The sequence below is a fragment of the Pelophylax lessonae genome, assembly GCF_965119305.1.
Source record: "Pelophylax lessonae genome assembly, chromosome: 1".
NCBI classification, from domain to species: Eukaryota; Metazoa; Chordata; class Amphibia; order Anura; family Ranidae; genus Pelophylax; species Pelophylax lessonae.
In genome coordinates, this window is record NC_138768.1 from 186,814,764 (window position 1) to 186,834,664 (window position 19,901).

The 19,901-nt window shown below is 46.5% G+C and overlaps 1 protein-coding gene across 1 annotated transcript in view; it reads left to right on the plus strand.

The window, feature by feature from the left end:
* Positions 1-19,901, plus strand: part of LVRN (laeverin) — a 181,599-nt gene that overhangs the window by 143,717 nt on the left and 17,981 nt on the right. Inside the window, exons 15-16 of the mRNA XM_082243010.1 lie at positions 1,706-1,800; positions 5,123-5,233. Of these exons, the coding sequence (XP_082099136.1) occupies positions 1,706-1,800; positions 5,123-5,233 (206 nt within the window). The remainder of the gene's footprint in view (positions 1-1,705; positions 1,801-5,122; positions 5,234-19,901) is intronic.

A 19,901-nucleotide genomic window follows, 5' to 3' on the forward strand; every position in this document is an offset into this window, starting at 1 on the left:
GATATGAAAGTGAGTGATCCTGGCCACCCAAGTTTCATAGTGCTGTCTGGGTAGTCTGGGTAGTGATTTTACTTGTAGGTATTGAGGTAAAACTGATGTAAATGTAAGATTAATAAACCAAATAGCTGGTCAACATGACTTTTTAAAGGTTGATACAGCTTTTAATATATAGATGGTGTTACAGAATTAAATAGTAAAGAGAGCAAATATAACTGTATAAATCATTAATAAAAAATAGGCAAGGTCCAATAACATAGATATTGACATTTCACACTCTAATCCTTATAGTTAATAAAAACCGACCTCTCCTTGTCTTTATCTTCTTGCAGTTGCCATGATTCTCATACATATGATGTCTTTGCCTGGCAAACAAGTTATGTTGTAGTGTGGTATTTGGTTTAGATCACACTGTAGCCTGGATATAAAAGTCTTTTTCTGATAGATTAATTAAACTCACATTTTTCTGAATAATTATTTGTTCAAATCCTTACATTACATCAGTATCTCAGAATCAAGCTCATACAGCCCACTGTCTACCCAACCTAGCAAAATGATGGAATAATCTAGATTATAAAGGGACACACATGTTTTACATACAGTATATTCTGGCAGTGGTGCATTGGAAAAAGTCCAGCTTACTAGATCTTTAAAGAGTTTCCAAGCAAGTTCAATGTAATGTATGTAAAACATATGTCAAAATCACCTAAAACATAGGACATACATACACTGCACAACCGTTAAGCCACATACACATGCTGAGGATATTGGATGAAAAATCTTTTTTTTTTTTTCTTTTTTTTTTTGTCGCTAGTATCGTATCGAAAATGAATAAGTTACTAATATTAAGAAGTTCAGGATTTTTGTTAGAATACAACTTTGGAAGTGATGCAGTGTACAGTATTGTATGGTATTGTAATTTATTTGTTTATTTCAGAGCATACGCAGTCTTGGTCATTTGATTTTTTTTTTTTTTTTTTTACAAATATAGTATTAATTACACAAAAATCATTTGTTCTGTTATCTTACAAGAAGAATTTTCTTGCTTGTCCATTTGGATATTTTCGCATGGACTGTCCTAAATGGTTCTTAAAAGCTGTGTACTAACGAATAGATTATCAGACGATCGCTCCGAGTGTGTACTAGGCACCATTCGGGGAAAAAGGTTTAAACTCAATGGATCAGTATCACTAGGAGCACTTTGTTGCATCTTTAGTTTGTACATAAGACAACAAGATATATTTCCACCAAGATGCTTACTGCCTTGGGTAGCCCTCCTTGTACCTGTTTGTCACAAATTCAGTGCTATATATGTGTTATAAGGACATGTATGTACGGGTAAATGCCTGAAGTAAAGAAGCATTGGCATTTACAAGAGCACAGCCACATGCAGTTATTAACTTGTATGGCAGGCTGTATGTGGCATGTGCAACTCCCCAGGTGCGGAAAGTACCTGCAAATTACACTAGGCATACAATATACTTATAAAAGCCCTATGTGCATGAACCCCTAAGTCATTAATTACTTTCCTGCAACCTACTGTATATATATATTGCATATACAATGTATCATAATTACATATAAATACAAATTGGCAGTCTGTGCCTAATTCTGTACTACAGGCACAAATGAGGCACGAAGAGCACAGTGGTCAGGGTTGTTTTAATGATATCTTAATATTAGAACTTACTCTGATTGTTTGTTTCAGAAATACATCTTGAAGAGAATTAAACCAATATTCCAACATTATGCAAGTGTTCTTCAAAGAAATTTTGATGAAACTGCTGATGACTTTTTTGTTCAGTAAGTGCCGTACAGTTATTCCTGTTTAATATAATCATTATCACACTTACTCAGAAGAAGCCTATGAAACCACTATATTAGGGTTTTTATTAAAGAGCTCTAACAGCTCGCAAAAACAAATATTTGCCAGGTATTCACAATTCCATGAATCATTGATTAGTAGTGATGTGTTACAATTACCTTAGGAAATTGGCTGAATTGTTACAGTTTAAAGAGACAATAAGGGGAATTTACTAAGACTGGAGCAGCCAGAATCTCATCTAGATGTGCATTGCAACCAGATTTTATCTTTCATTGTCAAGGCTTAACTGAACACGCTTAAGATTGAAGCTGATTGGTTACCATGCACAGCTACTCTAGATTCTGGCTGCTCCAGTTTTGATAAATTTCCCACGCTTTCACCTTAACAGTGGAAAAGGGGGTGCTGACACCACTCTCTCATTCATGTAATAGTGTTCATGGATAGGGATTGGCCACCAGGCCCAAGCACTGTCACTGGGGAAGAGGCCATGTTCTAGATAGTGGCACCAGCTTTGATAGATGAAGTCATTAGGCAAGGTTACAGTTGGGTTGATTTACTAAAGGCAAAAAGGTTTCACTTTGCAAGGGAAGTTACACTTTAAAAGGGGACTTCACCAGAGCTTAGTAAATTTGCTTTTTTTCTTGCACCGGATTGCATGATTGAAGTCAGTAAAGCTGCACCACGTTTACTAAGCCCTGAGAAAAGTTCCCTTGCAACGTAAATCTCATATTTGCTTTTAGTTAATCAACACCAACATCTCTTTAATTAATATATACATGTATACATCAATACGACCACCCAAATTTACAGGGCTGGATTATCAATAGGCACAGTAGGTTTAAGCCAATAGGTACCAGAGACAAAGAGGCAGCTTTTTCTTAAAATAGTTGTGGGTTACACATTTTTTTCTGTCCAGTAGTAGAAACGCAATTGGTCTAATAGTCATACCTATACATTGTCATTATAAATTGGATCATGATCAGTAGGTGATCCCAGTAGAAGAAAGTTGCCAAGGGTAATGTACCTGCAGGCTCCAGGATATATATGTGCAAAGGTTTTAGGCAGGTATAAAACAAAGTGCTGTAAATTAAGAATGCTGTCAGAAACAGAAGTGTTAATAGTTTATTTTTATCAATTAACAAAATGGAAAGTAAATGAACAGAAGTTAAATCAAAAGTAATTCAATATTTGGTGTGATCACCATTTGCCTTCCTAACAGCATCTAGGTACACTTGCACACAGTTTTTGAAAAAAACTCGGCAGGTAGGTTGTTCCAAACATCTTGGGGAACTAAGCACATATCTTCTGTGGATGTAGGCTGCCTAAAAATCCTTCTGTCTCTTCATGTAATCCCAGACAGACTCAATGATGTTGAGATCTGGGCTCTTTGGGAGCCAAACCATCAGTTCTAGGACTCCTTGTTCTTTAAGCTGAAGATAGTTCTTAATGACTTCAGCTGTATGTTTGGGGGTGTTGTGCTGCTGCAGAATTAATTTGGGGCTAATCACATGCCTCCCTGATGGTGTGGCATGATGGATAATAATTATCTGTCTATATTTCTCAGCATTAAGGACACCATTGATCCTGACAAAATCTCCAACTCCATTTGCAGAAATACAGTCCCAAACTTGCAAGGAAACTCCACCATGCTGCATTGTTGCCTGCATATATTAATTACTGTACCACTCTCCAGCCCTTTGGTGAACATACTGCCTCCTGCTAAAGCCAAATATTTCACATTTTGACTCCTCAGTCCAGAGAACCTGCTGCCATTTTTATGCACCCCCATTTTCAATGTTTTCATGCATAGCTGAGTTGTTTAGCCTTGTTTCAACGTTGGAGGTATGGCTTTTTGGCCCCAGTTCTTCCCTGAAGACCACTTCTGACAAGACCTTACTGGACAGTAGATAAGTGTACCTGGGTCCCACTGGTTTTCGCTAGTTCTGTGCTGATGGCACTGCTGGACATCTCATTTCATCTGCTGCATTAAGTTTCTCTGGCCAAACATTGTCTACAGTCTTCAACAATGACCCTTGCTTTATGCTTTTTCAAAAGAACTTGAACAGCACATCTTGAAACCCCAGACTCCTTTGAAATCTTTGCTGGGAGAAACCTTGCTGAGGCAGTATAACTACCTTTTGTCTTGTTGCTGTGCTTTAGTAGCAGAGTTTGGCTGTTGCTCACCTGGCTTTAAGCTATCTACGCAGCTGTTTCTGTGTCAGTTGACTGTATTTCAACCTGTATATGAAATTGATGATCATTAGCACCTGCTTGGTATAATTGATTAATCATGCATCAAACTAACATCCTACAAAATCCCTGACTTTGTGCAAGTGTACAAAGTGTGCAAGCTCAAGAACTGATGCTGATTTAAAGCCAAAGGGTAGTCACACCAAATATTGATTTGATTAAGACTTTTCTTCTGTTCACTTTGCATTTTGTAAATTAATAAAAATTAACAATTAAAAAATATATTTTTGAAAACATTCCTACTTTACAGCATTTCTTCACACCTGCCTAAAACATTTGCACAGTACTGTATATAGAAATAGTGTATATATAAACATATTGTATCAACAGAGCTGATCAACCTGACTTTTATTTAGCTCTTTATATTCAGCCCTTTACAACAAATCCAGGTATAAGTTACGCAAAAATTCTTATAATGCAACACATTTTCTTTTTTTAAGAGAATATGGCATTATAATCAGATGAGAGAGAGCCATCATTCATTACAAAAATACTAGAATACTAAATCTTATCTGGTGAACAAACTATAGCTAACTCCAATGTGTGTTGTAGAAGAGTTAGAAGTCTTTCATGTAGTAGCCAATGGCTGTAAAATCAGAGAGTACAGCTACACTCCTTACAGATTACCATAGTACAGGAGGATAGGCTAAAGGGGATGCATCTGTGAGAGTCTCCTCCCCAGAGGACTGCAGTGAAAATGGGGAAGAATTAAAAGCCTGAATTAGGGCTGTCTGTGACCCCACTTGGTAGATTGTTTAATAAGGCTTTGATAAAAAAAAAAAAAAAAAAAAAAACTTGGTTTCTATGCAGAGCTGCACCAGATTTTGCATTCTCCAGCTTTAGTAAATCAACCTCAATGTGTGTCAAGATGTGAGAGAGGATTTGGAAAATACCAATATAAACTTGCTTTGATATTTTAACCATTCACTACTCTATCCATAATTAAAAAACAAAATAAACATTGTGGGAAGAGCTAGGCATTAATTATTGCTCTAACAAATGAACATTTTCCATGTGTAAAATTGACACTTTTTTTTTATTTCTTTAAAGTACAGGAATTGATCTTATATTTAAAACTGCTTGTTCCCTTGGGCTGCAAGACTGTCTGAGTTTGGCAAGTGACATCTATATCAAATGGATGGCTAACACTTCCAATATTGAGTAAGTTACAAAGACGTACTGTATATGTGTAATGCATACAATGAACGCAGATTTAGTGGGGAAAAAGACATTTAAAAAAAAAAAAAATTAATGCAAAAGTGTTTCAAAAAACGTTGCATAGCTTCTGCTTTCTACTATTTTTCCTGAATATTACAACTCCACTAATATCTCTAGTCTATATGTTAGAGGCAGAGCAGAGTATAGGCCAAACCCAGAGCATAAAGCCTCTTTTCATCCACTTTTTTCGTTCCCTCCTAACATTGCTCAGCGGAAACTGCTAATAAAATAATGATTCTAGAGATGCATGGATTTTTCATGGGATGCTTATAGACAGAACTTTTAACAAGAATATTGAGCAGTGAGAGATCTGTCCATCTTCCCCTGATCAAGAAGCCAACAAGCCCAGGAATTAATGTTAAGATTGGACCCTCTCATATCTAACATAAAAACACAGATTTTCCCATATAGCCATTGAGGTGTAATTTTTTATTAAAAGTGCATTTAAGCTTTAGAAGCTTAGTTCATGTGACAGGGCTGACCAATCAGATTCCATCTAGTCCATCCTGGAAGCGCTGGAAGAGAAGAGGGAGATCAGCAAGGATTTGTAATACCTGTACCCCTGGAGCAGCTGCTGGAGCCATGACAGCTCAGGATATTTACAGTGAGTCCACTAGGAGTTTACCTTTACACAAAAATGTAAAAGTGAACTAACACTTTAACCACTTTACCACCGGAGGATTTTGCTGTCTTACGTCTGGGCCACTTTTTGCGATTCGGCACTGTGCGAATTTAACTGACAATTGCGCGGTCATGCAACGCTGTACCAAAATAAAATTTATGTCCTTTTTTCCCCACAAACAGAGCTTTCTTTTGGTGGTATTTGATCACCTGTGTGATTTTTACTTTTTGCGCTATAAACAAAAAAAGAGCGACAATTTTGAAAAAATAACAATATTTTTCACATTTTTTTATATGAAATTCCCCCCCAAAAAATGTAAAAATCTAAATTTTTTATCATTTTAGGCCAATTTGTTTTCTGCTACATATTTTTGGTAAAAAAAATCGCAATAAGCGTATTTTGATTAGCTACAGAAAGAAAAGGATTGGATGACCGACATTGGTTCAACTGTTGCCGACCATCACCACCACATCCCCAATGTGCTATTGAAGGATAAGAGAGGGTGTTCAATGGCCTGACTGGTCAGCCAGAGAACCACCAATGGGTATGGGACTTTGAAGGTGGTGTGGTTGTGGCAAAGACAGACAATCAAAGAAAATTCCAGTTAAAAAATACAAAGTTTAATTCATGTTACAGCATAAAACATATAAAAAACACGAAAAATAAGTGACAATACGTGGAAAATGATCCATGATAAAATTGATACAGATACTGTGATGTTTCGAACCAAGAGATACATGGGGTCACCGGGGTCCTACATGTTTCGCCATTTCGATGGCTTCATCAGGGACCGAATGACTTATGACCTCTCAAGTAGTTCTAGGCAATAACAGACAAAATGTTAGGATAGTTCATTTTTCGTGCGTAATCGCACGTATCACAAATTCATACATTATTTCTGTTGTGACCATATTCACATAAGCATATATATGGTTAAGTCATTAAAACTTACCAACAGTTAAGTATCAAAAGATTTGACGCTTTAGACAGTAACATTGGGTATGATCATGCAATGTAAGGCGATGGTGGACCACCCCCGAGTCCTAGGGGGCACGGGGTATTACATGCCCTCACGGGCTGGCGGATACTGGACCGGGCCAGGACAGGTAGCTGGCTATTTCGCCAAATCTAGCAACGGTAAATGAGAGGTCCCAGCCTCTGAAAAAAGGAGGACAAATAAGGGCCATTTTAGATGCTATATGGATATATATGATCCCGAGCCGCATCGATCTTTACCGACGGAAAGCCGACCGTCGGCTTCAAACAACGGTACCGGGATGATGCCTCTAGCTAGAGGCATCATCCCGGTATAACCACTCAAAGTCAGCCGACGTAGATCTACGTGGCTGGTCGTTAAGTGGTTAAACTTTGTATTTTTTAACTGGAATTTTCTTTGATTGTCTGTCTTTGCCACAACCACACCACCTTCAAAGTCCCATACCCATTGGTGGTTCTCTGGCTGACCAGTCAGGCCATTGAACACCCTCTCTTATCCTTCAAAAGCGTATTTTGATTAGTTTGCGCACAAGTTATTGTGTTTACTAACTAAGGGAAAGATTTCTGTCGTTTTTGGTGTTTTTATTTTTTAACGAGTAATGGCGGCGATCTGTGATTTTTTTTGCGGGACTGCGACATTGCGGCGGACCCTTGACTGACATTTTTGACACTTTTGGGGTTACCAGTGACATTACTACAGTAATCAGTACTATAAATATGCACTGTTACTGTAAAAATGACACTGGCAGGGAAGGGGTTAATTTTATTGCAGAGGGAGGGGTTAATGTATGCCTGGTGCTTACTGACGTGTGTGGGGGGAGGTGACTGAGTGACACAGGGACAGATCGCAGGTTCAGCTATGCTGAACCCTGCAATCGACCCTGCCTGTCACTTAGGAGATCGGGCGGATCTCCAAACTCGATTCCCCGCCGCTCCTCCCCTGGCGCGCCGCCGAGAAGGGGGAGTGTCTGGCGACGTAGGTCTACATCGTCAGACCTACAAGAGCCACTTTGCCGCAGTAGAGCTCTAGTGAGCAGCGGTAAAGTGGTTAAGGAGAAGTATTTCACAACAGCTTGGAGGGTACAGTGTGTTGTACTCCATCTGTATACAAATGCACACTAAAACTGCTCCCCCCCCCCCCCACCACTGATCAGCGCTGGCAGCCATTGGTCATTCATCAGATGCTGTTTTTCCAGCATATCCCTTCGGAAAGACAGCTGTACACACTGACTGAATGTCATACGGTTTCTATTGAACTAACCGATATAGGCCAAAATTTGGCCTGTAGCAACTACTGTCAGAAGGTAAGGAAATAACATAAAACAATTGAATTGTTGATAACGCTAGCTGTATGGTATATATTCTGTATATGGATCTGTATAGGAGAATTTAGGCTAACTTTTTTATTTTTTTATTCTTCTAAAGGATGGGCATGTGTGTAAGGTTCTGTATGTATTGTTTTTGCATTTTTGACTACAATAGATTAAGGTAAAAAAAAAAAAGTTATGCACAATACACAACTAAATATGAAATAAAAAATATCCTTTCTGCCAAGTAACAAAATGCAGAACACATAACCTAATACAGTCTTATCAAGTAATAGGTATTTTTATGATCCACAGTTACAATAGATTGTCCATTTCTCTACTAAGCAGGGGCGGACTGACCATTAGGGCACTCGGGCACTGCCCGAGGGCCCGGGGGTAGTAGGGGGCCCCATGAAAGGCTCCTGGCACCTACCTTCCAAAGCATCTGTGATGATCCCGGAGCCCAGTGCCAGAACAAGTTCCAGCACTGAGCTCCGGTAACTGGCCTGACAGAGACACACTAGCGTGGGCACTCAGGACTCCTTCCCTGCATCTCTTTGAGGGTGCCTGGGCTCCCTCACGCAGCGATCGTCCCTCTGCAGCAGCTGACACTTACATCTGTCCCCCAACTGATGCCTGCACAGTACACACAGAGCTCACCAAGGATCCTCCTCCACGGCTCTGAAGTACACAGACAGGAGGAGGAGGAGTAGCCGGGGAGGAGGGACATTAACTTCAAGAGCTGCACTGATTATCTGAGGTATGTACTGTACATAGTTTATGGATACGGAAGGGGGACAGATAACAAGGATGCACATATGGAGAAGTGATGGGGGCGGGGGCATATGCTAGGGGGATGCTTTTGGAGGGGGGATGACTTGTGCTAGAAGGTGAGGAGGTGGTGTGAGGGGAATTTCAACTCTGACCTCTCCCCTCCAAATGCACCCCCCAGCACATGTTCTCTTACCGCCCCTTCTCCCCAAATCAAAGAGGTGCAGATTGCCACTCATCCCAGGACCCCCTCTCTCCTCATCCCAGGACCCCCTCTCTCCTCATCCCAGGACCCCCTCTCTCCTCATCCCAGGACCCCCTATCTCCTCATCCCAGGACCCCCTATCTCCTCATCCCAGGACCCCTCTCTCCTCATCCCAGGACCCCCCCTCTCCTCATCCCAGGACCCCCTCTCTCCTCATCCCAGGACCCCTTTCTCCTCATCCCAGGACCCCCTATCTCCTCATCCCAGGACCCCTCTCTCCTCATCCCAGGACCCCCCCTCTCCTCATCCCAGGACCCCCTCTCTCCTCATCCCAGGACCCCTCTCTCCTCATCCCAGGACCCCCTCTCTCCTCATCCCAGGACCCCCTCTCTCCTCATCCCAGGACCCCTCTCTCCTCATCCCAGGACCCCCTATCTCCTCATCCCAGGACCCCCTCTCTCCTCATCCCAGGACCCCCTCTCTCCTCATCCCAGGACCCCTCTCTCCTCATCCCAGGACCCCCTATCTCCTCATCCCAGGACCCCCTCTCTCCTCATCCCAGGACCCCTCTCTCCTCATCCCAGGACCCCCTATCTCCTCATCCCAGGACCCCTCTCTCCTCATCCCAGGACCCCCCCTCTCCTCATCCCAGGACCCCCTCTCTCCTCATCCCAGGACCCCTTTCTCCTCATCCCAGGACCCCCTATCTCCTCATCCCAGGACCCCTCTCTCCTCATCCCAGGACCCCCCCTCTCCTCATCCCAGGACCCCCTCTCTCCTCATCCCAGGACCCCTCTCTCCTCATCCCAGGACCCCCTCTCTCCTCATCCCAGGACCCCTCTCTCCTCATCCCAGGACCCCTCTCTCCTCATCCCAGGACCCCCTATCTCCTCATCCCAGGACCCCCTCTCTCCTCATCCCAGGACCCCTCTCTCCTCATCCCAGGACCCCCTCTCTCCTCATCCCAGGACCCCCTCTCTCCTCATCCCAGGACCCCTCTCTCCTCATCCCAGGACCCCCTATCTCCTCATCCCAGGACCCCCTATCTCCTCATCCCAGGACCCCTCTCTCCTCATCCCAGGACCCCCCCTCTCCTCATCCCAGGACCCCCTCTCTCCTCATCCCAGGACCCCTTTCTCCTCATCCCAGGACCCCCTATCTCCTCATCCCAGGACCCCTCTCTCCTCATCCCAGGACCCCCCCTCTCCTCATCCCAGGACCCCCTCTCTCCTCATCCCAGGACCCCTCTCTCCTCATCCCAGGACCCCCTCTCTCCTCATCCCAGGACCCCCTCTCTCCTCATCCCAGGACCCCCCCTCTCCTCATCCCAGGACCCCCTCTCTCCTCATCCCAGGACCCCTTTCTCCTCATCCCAGGACCCCCTATCTCCTCATCCCAGGACCCCTCTCTCCTCATCCCAGGACCCCCCCTCTCCTCATCCCAGGACCCCCTCTCTCCTCATCCCAGGACCCCTCTCTCCTCATCCCAGGACCCCCTCTCTCCTCATCCCAGGACCCCTCTCTCCTCATCCCAGGACCCCTCTCTCCTCATCCCAGGACCCCCTATCTCCTCATCCCAGGACCCCCTCTCTCCTCATCCCAGGACCCCTCTCTCCTCATCCCAGGACCCCCTCTCTCCTCATCCCAGGACCCCCTCTCTCCTCATCCCAGGACCCCTCTCTCCTCATCCCAGGACCCCCTATCTCCTCATCCCAGGACCCCCTATCTCCTCATCCCAGGACCCCTCTCTCCTCATCCCAGGACCCCCCCTCTCCTCATCCCAGGACCCCCTCTCTCCTCATCCCAGGACCCCTTTCTCCTCATCCCAGGACCCCCTATCTCCTCATCCCAGGACCCCTCTCTCCTCATCCCAGGACCCCCCCTCTCCTCATCCCAGGACCCCCTCTCTCCTCATCCCAGGACCCCTCTCTCCTCATCCCAGGACCCCCTCTCTCCTCATCCCAGGACCCCCTCTCTCCTCATCCCAGGACCCCTCTCTCCTCATCCCAGGACCCCTCTCTCCTCATCCCAGGACCCCCTATCTCCTCATCCCAGGACCCCTCTCTCCTCATCCCAGGACCCCCCCTCTCCTCATCCCAGGACCCCCTCTCTCCTCATCCCAGGACCCCTTTCTCCTCATCCCAGGACCCCCTATCTCCTCATCCCAGGACCCCTCTCTCCTCATCCCAGGACCCCCCCTCTCCTCATCCCAGGACCCCCTCTCTCCTCATCCCAGGACCCCTCTCTCCTCATCCCAGGACCCCCTCTCTCCTCATCCCAGGACCCCCTCTCTCCTCATCCCAGGACCCCTCTCTCCTCATCCCAGGACCCCTCTCTCCTCATCCCAGGACCCCCTATCTCCTCATCCCAGGACCCCCTCTCTCCTCATCCCAGGACCCCTCTCTCCTCATCCCAGGACCCCCTATCTCCTCATCCCAGGACCCCTCTCTCCTCATCCCAGGACCCCCCCTCTCCTCATCCCAGGACCCCCTCTCTCCTCATCCCAGGACCCCTTTCTCCTCATCCCAGGACCCCCTATCTCCTCATCCCAGGACCCCTCTCTCCTCATCCCAGGACCCCCCCTCTCCTCATCCCAGGACCCCCTCTCTCCTCATCCCAGGACCCCTCTCTCCTCATCCCAGGACCCCCTCTCTCCTCATCCCAGGACCCCTCTCTCCTCATCCCAGGACCCCTCTCTCCTCATCCCAGGACCCCCTATCTCCTCATCCCAGGACCCCCTCTCTCCTCATCCCAGGACCCCTCTCTCCTCATCCCAGGACCCCCTCTCTCCTCATACCAGGACCCCCTCTCTCCTCATCCCAGGACCCCCTCTCTCCTCATCCCAGGACCCCTCTCTCCTCATCCCAGGACCCCCTATCTCCTCATCCCAGGACCCCCTATCTCCTCATCCCAGGACCCCTCTCTCCTCATCCCAGGACCCCCCCTCTCCTCATCCCAGGACCCCCTCTCTCCTCATCCCAGGACCCCTTTCTCCTCATCCCAGGACCCCCTATCTCCTCATCCCAGGACCCCTCTCTCCTCATCCCAGGACCCCCCCTCTCCTCATCCCAGGACCCCCTCTCTCCTCATCCCAGGACCCCTCTCTCCTCATCCCAGGACCCCCTCTCTCCTCATCCCAGGACCCCCTCTCTCCTCATCCCAGGACCCCTCTCTCCTCATCCCAGGACCCCCTATCTCCTCATCCCAGGACCCCCTCTCTCCTCATCCCAGGACCCCTCTCTCCTCATCCCAGGACCCCCTCTCTCCTCATCCCAGGACCCCCTCTCTCCTCATCCCAGGACCCCCTCTCTCCTCATCCCAGGACCCCTCTCTCCTCATCCCAGGACCCCCCCTCTCCTCATCCCAGGACCCCCTCTCTCCTCATCCCAGGACCCCTCTCTCCTCATCCCAGGACCCCTCTCTCCTCATCCCAGGGCCCCCTCTCTCCTCATCCCAGGACCCCCTCTCTCCTCATCCCAGGACCCGTATCTCCTCATCCCAGGACCCCTATCTCCTCATCCCAGGACCCCTCTCTCCTCATCCCAGGACCCCCTCTCTCCTCATCCCAGGACCCCCTCTATCCTCATCCCAGGACCCCTCTCTCCTCATCCCAGGACCCCCACTCTCCTCATCCCAGGACCCCTCTCTGCTGTCATCCCAGGACCCCCTCTTTCCTCATCCCAGGACCCCCTCTCTCCTCATCCCAGGGCCCCCTCTCTGCTCTCATTCCATGGCCCCCTCTCTGCTCACATCCCAGGACCCCCTCTCTGCTCTCATCCCAGGACCCCCTCTCTGCTCACATCCCAGGACCCCCTCTCTGCTCTCATCCCAGGACCCCCTCTCTGCTCTCATGCCATGGCCCCCTCTCTGCTCTCATCCCAGGACCCCCTCTCTGCTCTCATCCCAGGACCCCCCTCTCTGCTCTCATCCCAGGACCCCCTCTCTGCTCTCATCCCAGGACCCCCCTCTCTGCTCTCATCCCAGGACCCCCTCTCTGCTCTCATCCCATGGCCCCCTCTCTGCTCTCATCCCAGGACCCCCCTCTCTGCTCTCATCCCAGGACCCCCCTCTCTGCTCTCATCCCAGGACCCCCTCTCTGCTCTCATCCCATGGCCCCCTCTCTGCTCTCATCCCAGGACCCCCTCTCTGCTCTCATCCCATGGCCCCCTCTCTGCTCTCATCCCAGGACCCCCTCTCTGCTCTCATCCCAGGACCCCCCTCTCTGCTCTCATCCCAGGACCCCCTCTCTGCTCTCATCCCATGGCCCCCTCTCTGCTCTCATCCCAGGACCCCCTCTCTGCTCTCATCCCATGGCCCCCTCTCTGCTCTCATCCCAGGACCCCCTCTCTGCTCTCATCCCAGGACCCCCTCTCTGCTCTCATCCCAGGACCCCCTCTCTGCTCTCATCCCAGGACCCCCTCTCTGCTCTCATCCCAGGGGTCTCTCTCAGCTCTCATCCCAGGACCCCCTCTCTGCTCTCATCCCAGGGGTCTCTCTCAGCTCTCATTCCAGTGTCCCCTCTCTGCTCTCATCTCAGGACCCCCCCTCTGTTCTCATCTCAGGACCCCCTCTCTGTTCTCATCTCAGGACCCCCTCTCTGTTCTCATCTCAGGACCCCCTCTCTGCTCTCATCTCAGGACCCCCTCTCTGCTCTCATCTCAGGACCCCCTCTCTGCTCTCATCCCAGGGGTCTCTCTCTGCTCTCATCCCAGGACCCCCTCTCTGCTCTCATCCCATGGCCCCCTCTCTGCTCTCATCCCAGGACCCCCTCTCTGCTCTCATCCCAGGACCCCCCTCTCTGCTCTCATCCCTGCACCCCCCTCTCTGCTCTCATCCCAGGACCCCCTCTCTGCTCTCATCCCAGGGGTCTCTCTCTGCTCTCATCCCAGGGGGTCTCTCTCTGCTCTCATCCCAGGACCCCCTCTCTGCTCTCATCCCAGGGGTCTCTCTCAGCTCTCATCCCAAGGCCCCTCTCTGCTCTCATCCCAGGGGTCTCTCTCAGCTCTCATTCCAGTGTCCCCTCTCTGCTCTCATCTCAGGACCCCCTCTCTGCTCTCATCTCAGGAACCCCTCTCTGCTCTCATCCCTGGACCCCCTCTCTGCTCTCATTGCAGGGGTCTCTCTCAGCTCTCATTCCAGTGTCCCCTCTCTGCTCTCATCTCAGGACCCCCTCTCTGTTCTCATCTCAGGACCCCCTCTCTGTTCTCATCTCAGGACCCCCTCTCTGCTCTCATCTCAGGACCCCCTCTCTGCTCTCCTCTCAGGACCCCCTCTCTGCTCTCATCTCAGGACCCCCTCTCTGCTCTCATCCCTGGACCCCCTCTCTGCTCTCATATTAGGACCCTCTCTCTGTTCTCATTCCAGGACCCTCTCTGCTCTCATCCCTGGGGCCCCTCTCTGTCCTTATCCCAGGGGTCCCTCTCTGTTCTTATCCCAGGGGCTACTCTCTGTCATTATTCCAAGGGTCACTCTCTGTCTTTATCTCAGGGGTCCCTCTCTGTCCTCTTTCAAGGGGTCCCCTAAACACCAACTGGGATAGGTTGTTCAGGACAGCAAGGGCCTGTTTAAATTTGCAGTTTGGGGGCAGGAAAACCTCAGAATTGAGCCCTGTATTTACTCACCCCCACCACACCCCCTTTAACTGCAAGGGCCAGGGGTGTACACATGTTGCATCCGCATCAGGAATTATATGTCCTGTCACGCTTGGCAGATGTAGCACCTGCCAAGCATAACTCATTCAAGTGAATGGGGCTGCATTGCAAAGGCTGTGCAACCTTGTGCAGTACAGCAAAAAAAAAAAAAAAGGGTTAAAGTAGGCAATGAGAAGGCGTTGTATTGCCTCCTCATCACCTGCTTCAACTCCTTGAATCACACACTAGCATGCTGAAACTATGTGCATTGCACATGGTTGCAGGGTGTTTGCTGAGTGGGCCTCATTCACTTGAATGGGTCACGATAACCCACCAAAAGCAACAGGGGGTTTAACTCCTGCTGCAACATGTGTACTCATGGACATGGACACAGGGGGGCCCCATGATCTCATATTGCCCGGGGGCCCCATAGGTTATCAGTCCGCCCCTGCTACTAAGCAAGATAATGTATCTAGCAGATCCAGGGACAGATTTATAACGCATTAGTAATTCTTTGTTTTGCTCTACAATGTTGAAATAGATTGTCAAGTTTTGTATTTTTTTTTTTTTTGCCAGGCAAGGTAATGGTGCTAAAAGAGCTTGTGAGTTTTTACTCAGGCAATAATGGTGTTTGGTTATCTGCTACAAAGTTGCAGTAAATGTTCAGTTTTATGCAACACTTGTTCTTTTTGCAAACTTAGTCAGGAACAGTTTTCTTATAGCGTTATCCTATTGTGCTGTCTACAGTCTCTTTACTTAAAGGTAATGGATGAATACTCCATATGCTGGTATTTTATATGGGAATGTGCCCATGTATTTCATCCCTGCTGACTGTCTGCTAAATTATAGGAGAAAAAATGCCTGGCTACTGATTGTAGGGGGTATTCCCTGTATATATGAAAGGAATATAGGAAATATGCTTTAGGCAAACTGTTTGTGGATTAGAGGGGATTACAGGGATCATGTATACAGGAGTTGAGATGAAATTAGCTGTTTTGTGTAGTAGAGGGTATGTCAGGGATTATATATAGGCAAAGTGAAACTAGCATTAAAAAGTTCTTCTTTAAAACTATCAATATGCAATGATCACAATGCTGATCACATTGTTTTGCTTATCAGCAAAGCCTTGTGAAGAACATCATGATCACTGCATGCTCCTAATTTTAAGGGATGACATTTTTTTTTTCTCTTTGCAGTGCCACATAGTGAAATTGGGGGCTAATTTCAGTTAAATTGCTGTTTACATCCATAATTGCATCTTTTATATTTATCTCTTCACAAGTTCCCTTTAAAGAGAACCTTTGATTTCCCATGCAAGACAATGCAACAGGTTAACTTAAAGTGAACCTGTCCTAGACTACGCAAACTAAAATATTTACATCTTATGAGCAAACAGCAAACACAAGTCCTCATGGGATTGTAGGCCCCAACTTCAGATCAAATATATATCCTTAGAAATATTTGAAATAAACAGACACAAAACAAGATGGTATTAAAATGGCCGTGGCACCTTTATTGGTAAAAGATTCATCCATTAAAACTTTATTAAAACATAAATAAGAATAAATATATAATAAACTTTAAAATTCAAGCCTTAAAAATTTGCTTAGTCATAGAACTCAAGCGATAAACAAATAATTAATTCAACAAAGTCCCCACCAGCCGGTTTGCTGAAAACAGCAAAATGGCCTACCCCCAAGCCGTGATCATTTCAATGATGTTTTGCAGACCTAGATTAAAAATATCCAGGCCCACATCTGACAAGTGCACACCATCTTTTCTGTGTAAGCCAGAAAAACCTCCCTCCAAATCAACATGACGGAAGGAAAATCCTCCCAGCAATGGCATGAATTTTTCAATCGATGGATTCACTCACCTCTTAATCTTCCTAAGAGGTTTCCCCTCCACAGAAGATAACCAGACCAGACGAGAAACCATCTCTGAAAAAAACAATCCAGGTGTTAGGAAACGCAATCTTAAGTTGCTGAAGATCATGTTTGAAAAGAAAAATTAAATCCAGAGTTTTTAAACTACCCACATCATTACCACTTAAATTAATTATTAAAATAGCTGGGGATGGCCACACTGGCAATAGAAAGAAAAGGTTAGTCCATTGAAGACCTTTTACACCTCTCCACAAGACTCGAAACTGATCTGTAGGTAACGATAGATTAGAAGCATAAATGCATCGAGATGCTCGTTTGCGAGCCCAATAAACATAGGAGTGTCCAACTATCCAAATAAAGGACTTATTTTAGGACACCTAAAATTAGAGACATAAATCAGGACAGACATAAAGGTGAAATCTTTGAAACTTCCACCTGCCCAACTTCATAATAATCGCCTCACCTAGGCCCAGTTTAGCAGCTTCTGTGGCGGCGTAAGGAATGAGGTAAAAATTTGAAATTTGAAAGACCTAGATAAGAGAGACAGCGTTTAAAAACTGCAGAGAACTGGAATTTTGTAACCGGTGATGAATCACAATGAACCAGAAAATTTCCCAAACAAGCAGGTCTAAAGGACAGATACTTATTAATTATCATAAGCGGGCAAATCACGAAGTCGCCACAAGCGTTTAAAGTGAGCCAATGACCTTTACCTAGCTGATCAGTTTTTGATCTCCTGATAAAGACGCAAACCTTATCCTCAGAGACCAAAACTTCATCACACCTTAAACCTGACAGGCATTTCTTGTTATTTGGGATCATTTTGCAAATGCAAAGCACAGCAAAGAAACCCAACACAAACGCTGAGTAAAAAAAGCAATGCCTCTTACCTTAAATACACACCGACAAGGTTACTAAACAGAGCTTAGATAGAATATCCATCAAAATTGGCCTACGCATATCTGGTTTTAAATTTTCTCTCCTAAATCCTTTCAGAGCTTGTCTGACTGAAAAAAACTGTTACAAGCTGGTAAATTATTCGATTTAAGGAAAAAGGAAACTCCTGCCCGCGTTTTAATAATATGATTAACCACTTCAATACCTGGCACTTTTCCCCCTTCCCGCCCAGGCCAATTTATAGCTTTTAGCTCTGTTGCTTTTTGAATGACAATTGCGCGGTCATGCAACACTGTACCTAAACCAAATTTATGTCATTTTTTTCCCACACCACTTCAATACCGGGCACTATTCCCCCTTCCCGCCCAGGCCAATTTATAGCTTTTAGCTCTGTTGCTTTTTGAATGACAATTGCGCGGTCATGCAACACTGTACCTAAACTAAATTTATGTCATTTTTTCCCCACAAATAGAGCTTTCTTTTGGTGGTATTTGATCACCGCAAGGTTTTTTCTTTTTTGCTAAACACATAAAAAAAGACCGAAAAGTTTTTTTTTTCAAAGTTTTTTTGTTTAGTTATAAAATTTTGTAAATAGATACGTTTTTTTCCTGCACTGATAAAGGCCGCACTGACAGGCACTGATGAGGAGGCACTGATGGGGTGGCACTGATGGGGTGGCACTAATATGCGGCACTGATGGGCAGCACTGATGGGCACTGATGTGTGGCACTGATAGGCAGCACTGATATACAGAATTGGTGGGCACTGATAGGCGGCACTGATGGGTACTGATAGACGGCACTAATCGGCCCTGATGGACAGCACTGATAGGCGGCCGTGGTGGACAATAATGGGCACTGGTGGGTGGCACTAATAGATGGCAATGCTGTGCACTGGTGGGCAGCACTGATGGGGAGGGCACTGGTGGGCCACACTGATGGGAAGGGCACTGGCGGCCTCCCTGAGCCCTGATTGCCATCCCTGGTGGCCATGGTGGGCATCCCTGGGGTCATGGGTGGGCATCCCTGGGGTCATGGGTGGGCGTGCCTGGTGGTTCTAGTTGCACCCCCCAAGGGTCTGCACTGGCAATCAATGATTACCAGTGCAGAACCCCCCCCCCCTCTGCCAGGAGAGCCGCAGATCGGCTCTCCTCTACTCGTGCCTGTCAGGCACGAACTGAGGAAAGCCGATCAACGGCACTTCCTATTTACTATGTGACCAGCTGTGATTGGACACAGCTGGTCACATGGTAAAGAGCCTACGTCAGAGATCGGAGATGCGGACACACCGCATCACCGATCGCCGCTCTGCGCACCCCCAGGGGGCACACAGAGCACATTATCCTGCTGCCCTCATATGACGTCTGGTCAGGATAATGTAACCACCTTCCCGCCGTCATTTGCCTATAGGGCGGGCGGGAAGTGGTTAAAGGAATACTGCATTTGCATAAGTGAACAAAGAAAAGCTAAAACCGATTGCTCAGTGGGAGAATAGCTTGAAAGACCTTAGTTATTGTTAAATGACAGCCACATCTGCCATGCAACTGAATAATCAGTCCATGTTCTAGGAGCGATCAAATTTTTTATTACAGATATAACTGGCATTAGATCAGACTCCACAGATGACCTGGACAAGTAAACCCGATCCTGTCAGCATCCGGCAAAAGTTGTCTGAAACGCATCTGGAAGCGAGATAGCGCATCAGCCATATAATTTTGCTTCCCTGGAATACATTTTGCTTTAATCCAAATATTTAGCTTTAAACATAGCAAGACAAGGTGACGTAACAACTTAATGACAAAAATAGATTTGGAAAAAAAGGCAATTCAGAGCGAATATCACTCCCTTGTTATCCAAATTTATAATAATTCTTTTGTTTGCAAAATAACACCACCAAATTTCAAGAGCTACTACCACTGGAAATATTTCTAACAAAACTATGTTCTTGGTAGCTTTATTAGATATCCAGGCAGCGGGCCAGAAACCACAACACCAGTGTGTACAAAAAATAGCAGCAAAACCCAGCGAACCCGCTGCATCCGTATATAAATTCACATCAGATGAAAAAATAAAATCGTCTTGAAAGAATGGCCATCCGTTATAGTCCTCTAAAAAGAGAGACCGAACCAACAGATCATCTTTAAGCTCGGACATCAAACAAATATGAGAAAATGGAGATTCAAAACCTGACATGGACAAAGCCAATCTCCTAGAAAAGATTCCGCCCATAGGCATTATACTAGTGGCAAATGCCAATAGGCCTAAAAAGGATTGCAGCTCCTTAAACAAAACTTTCTTC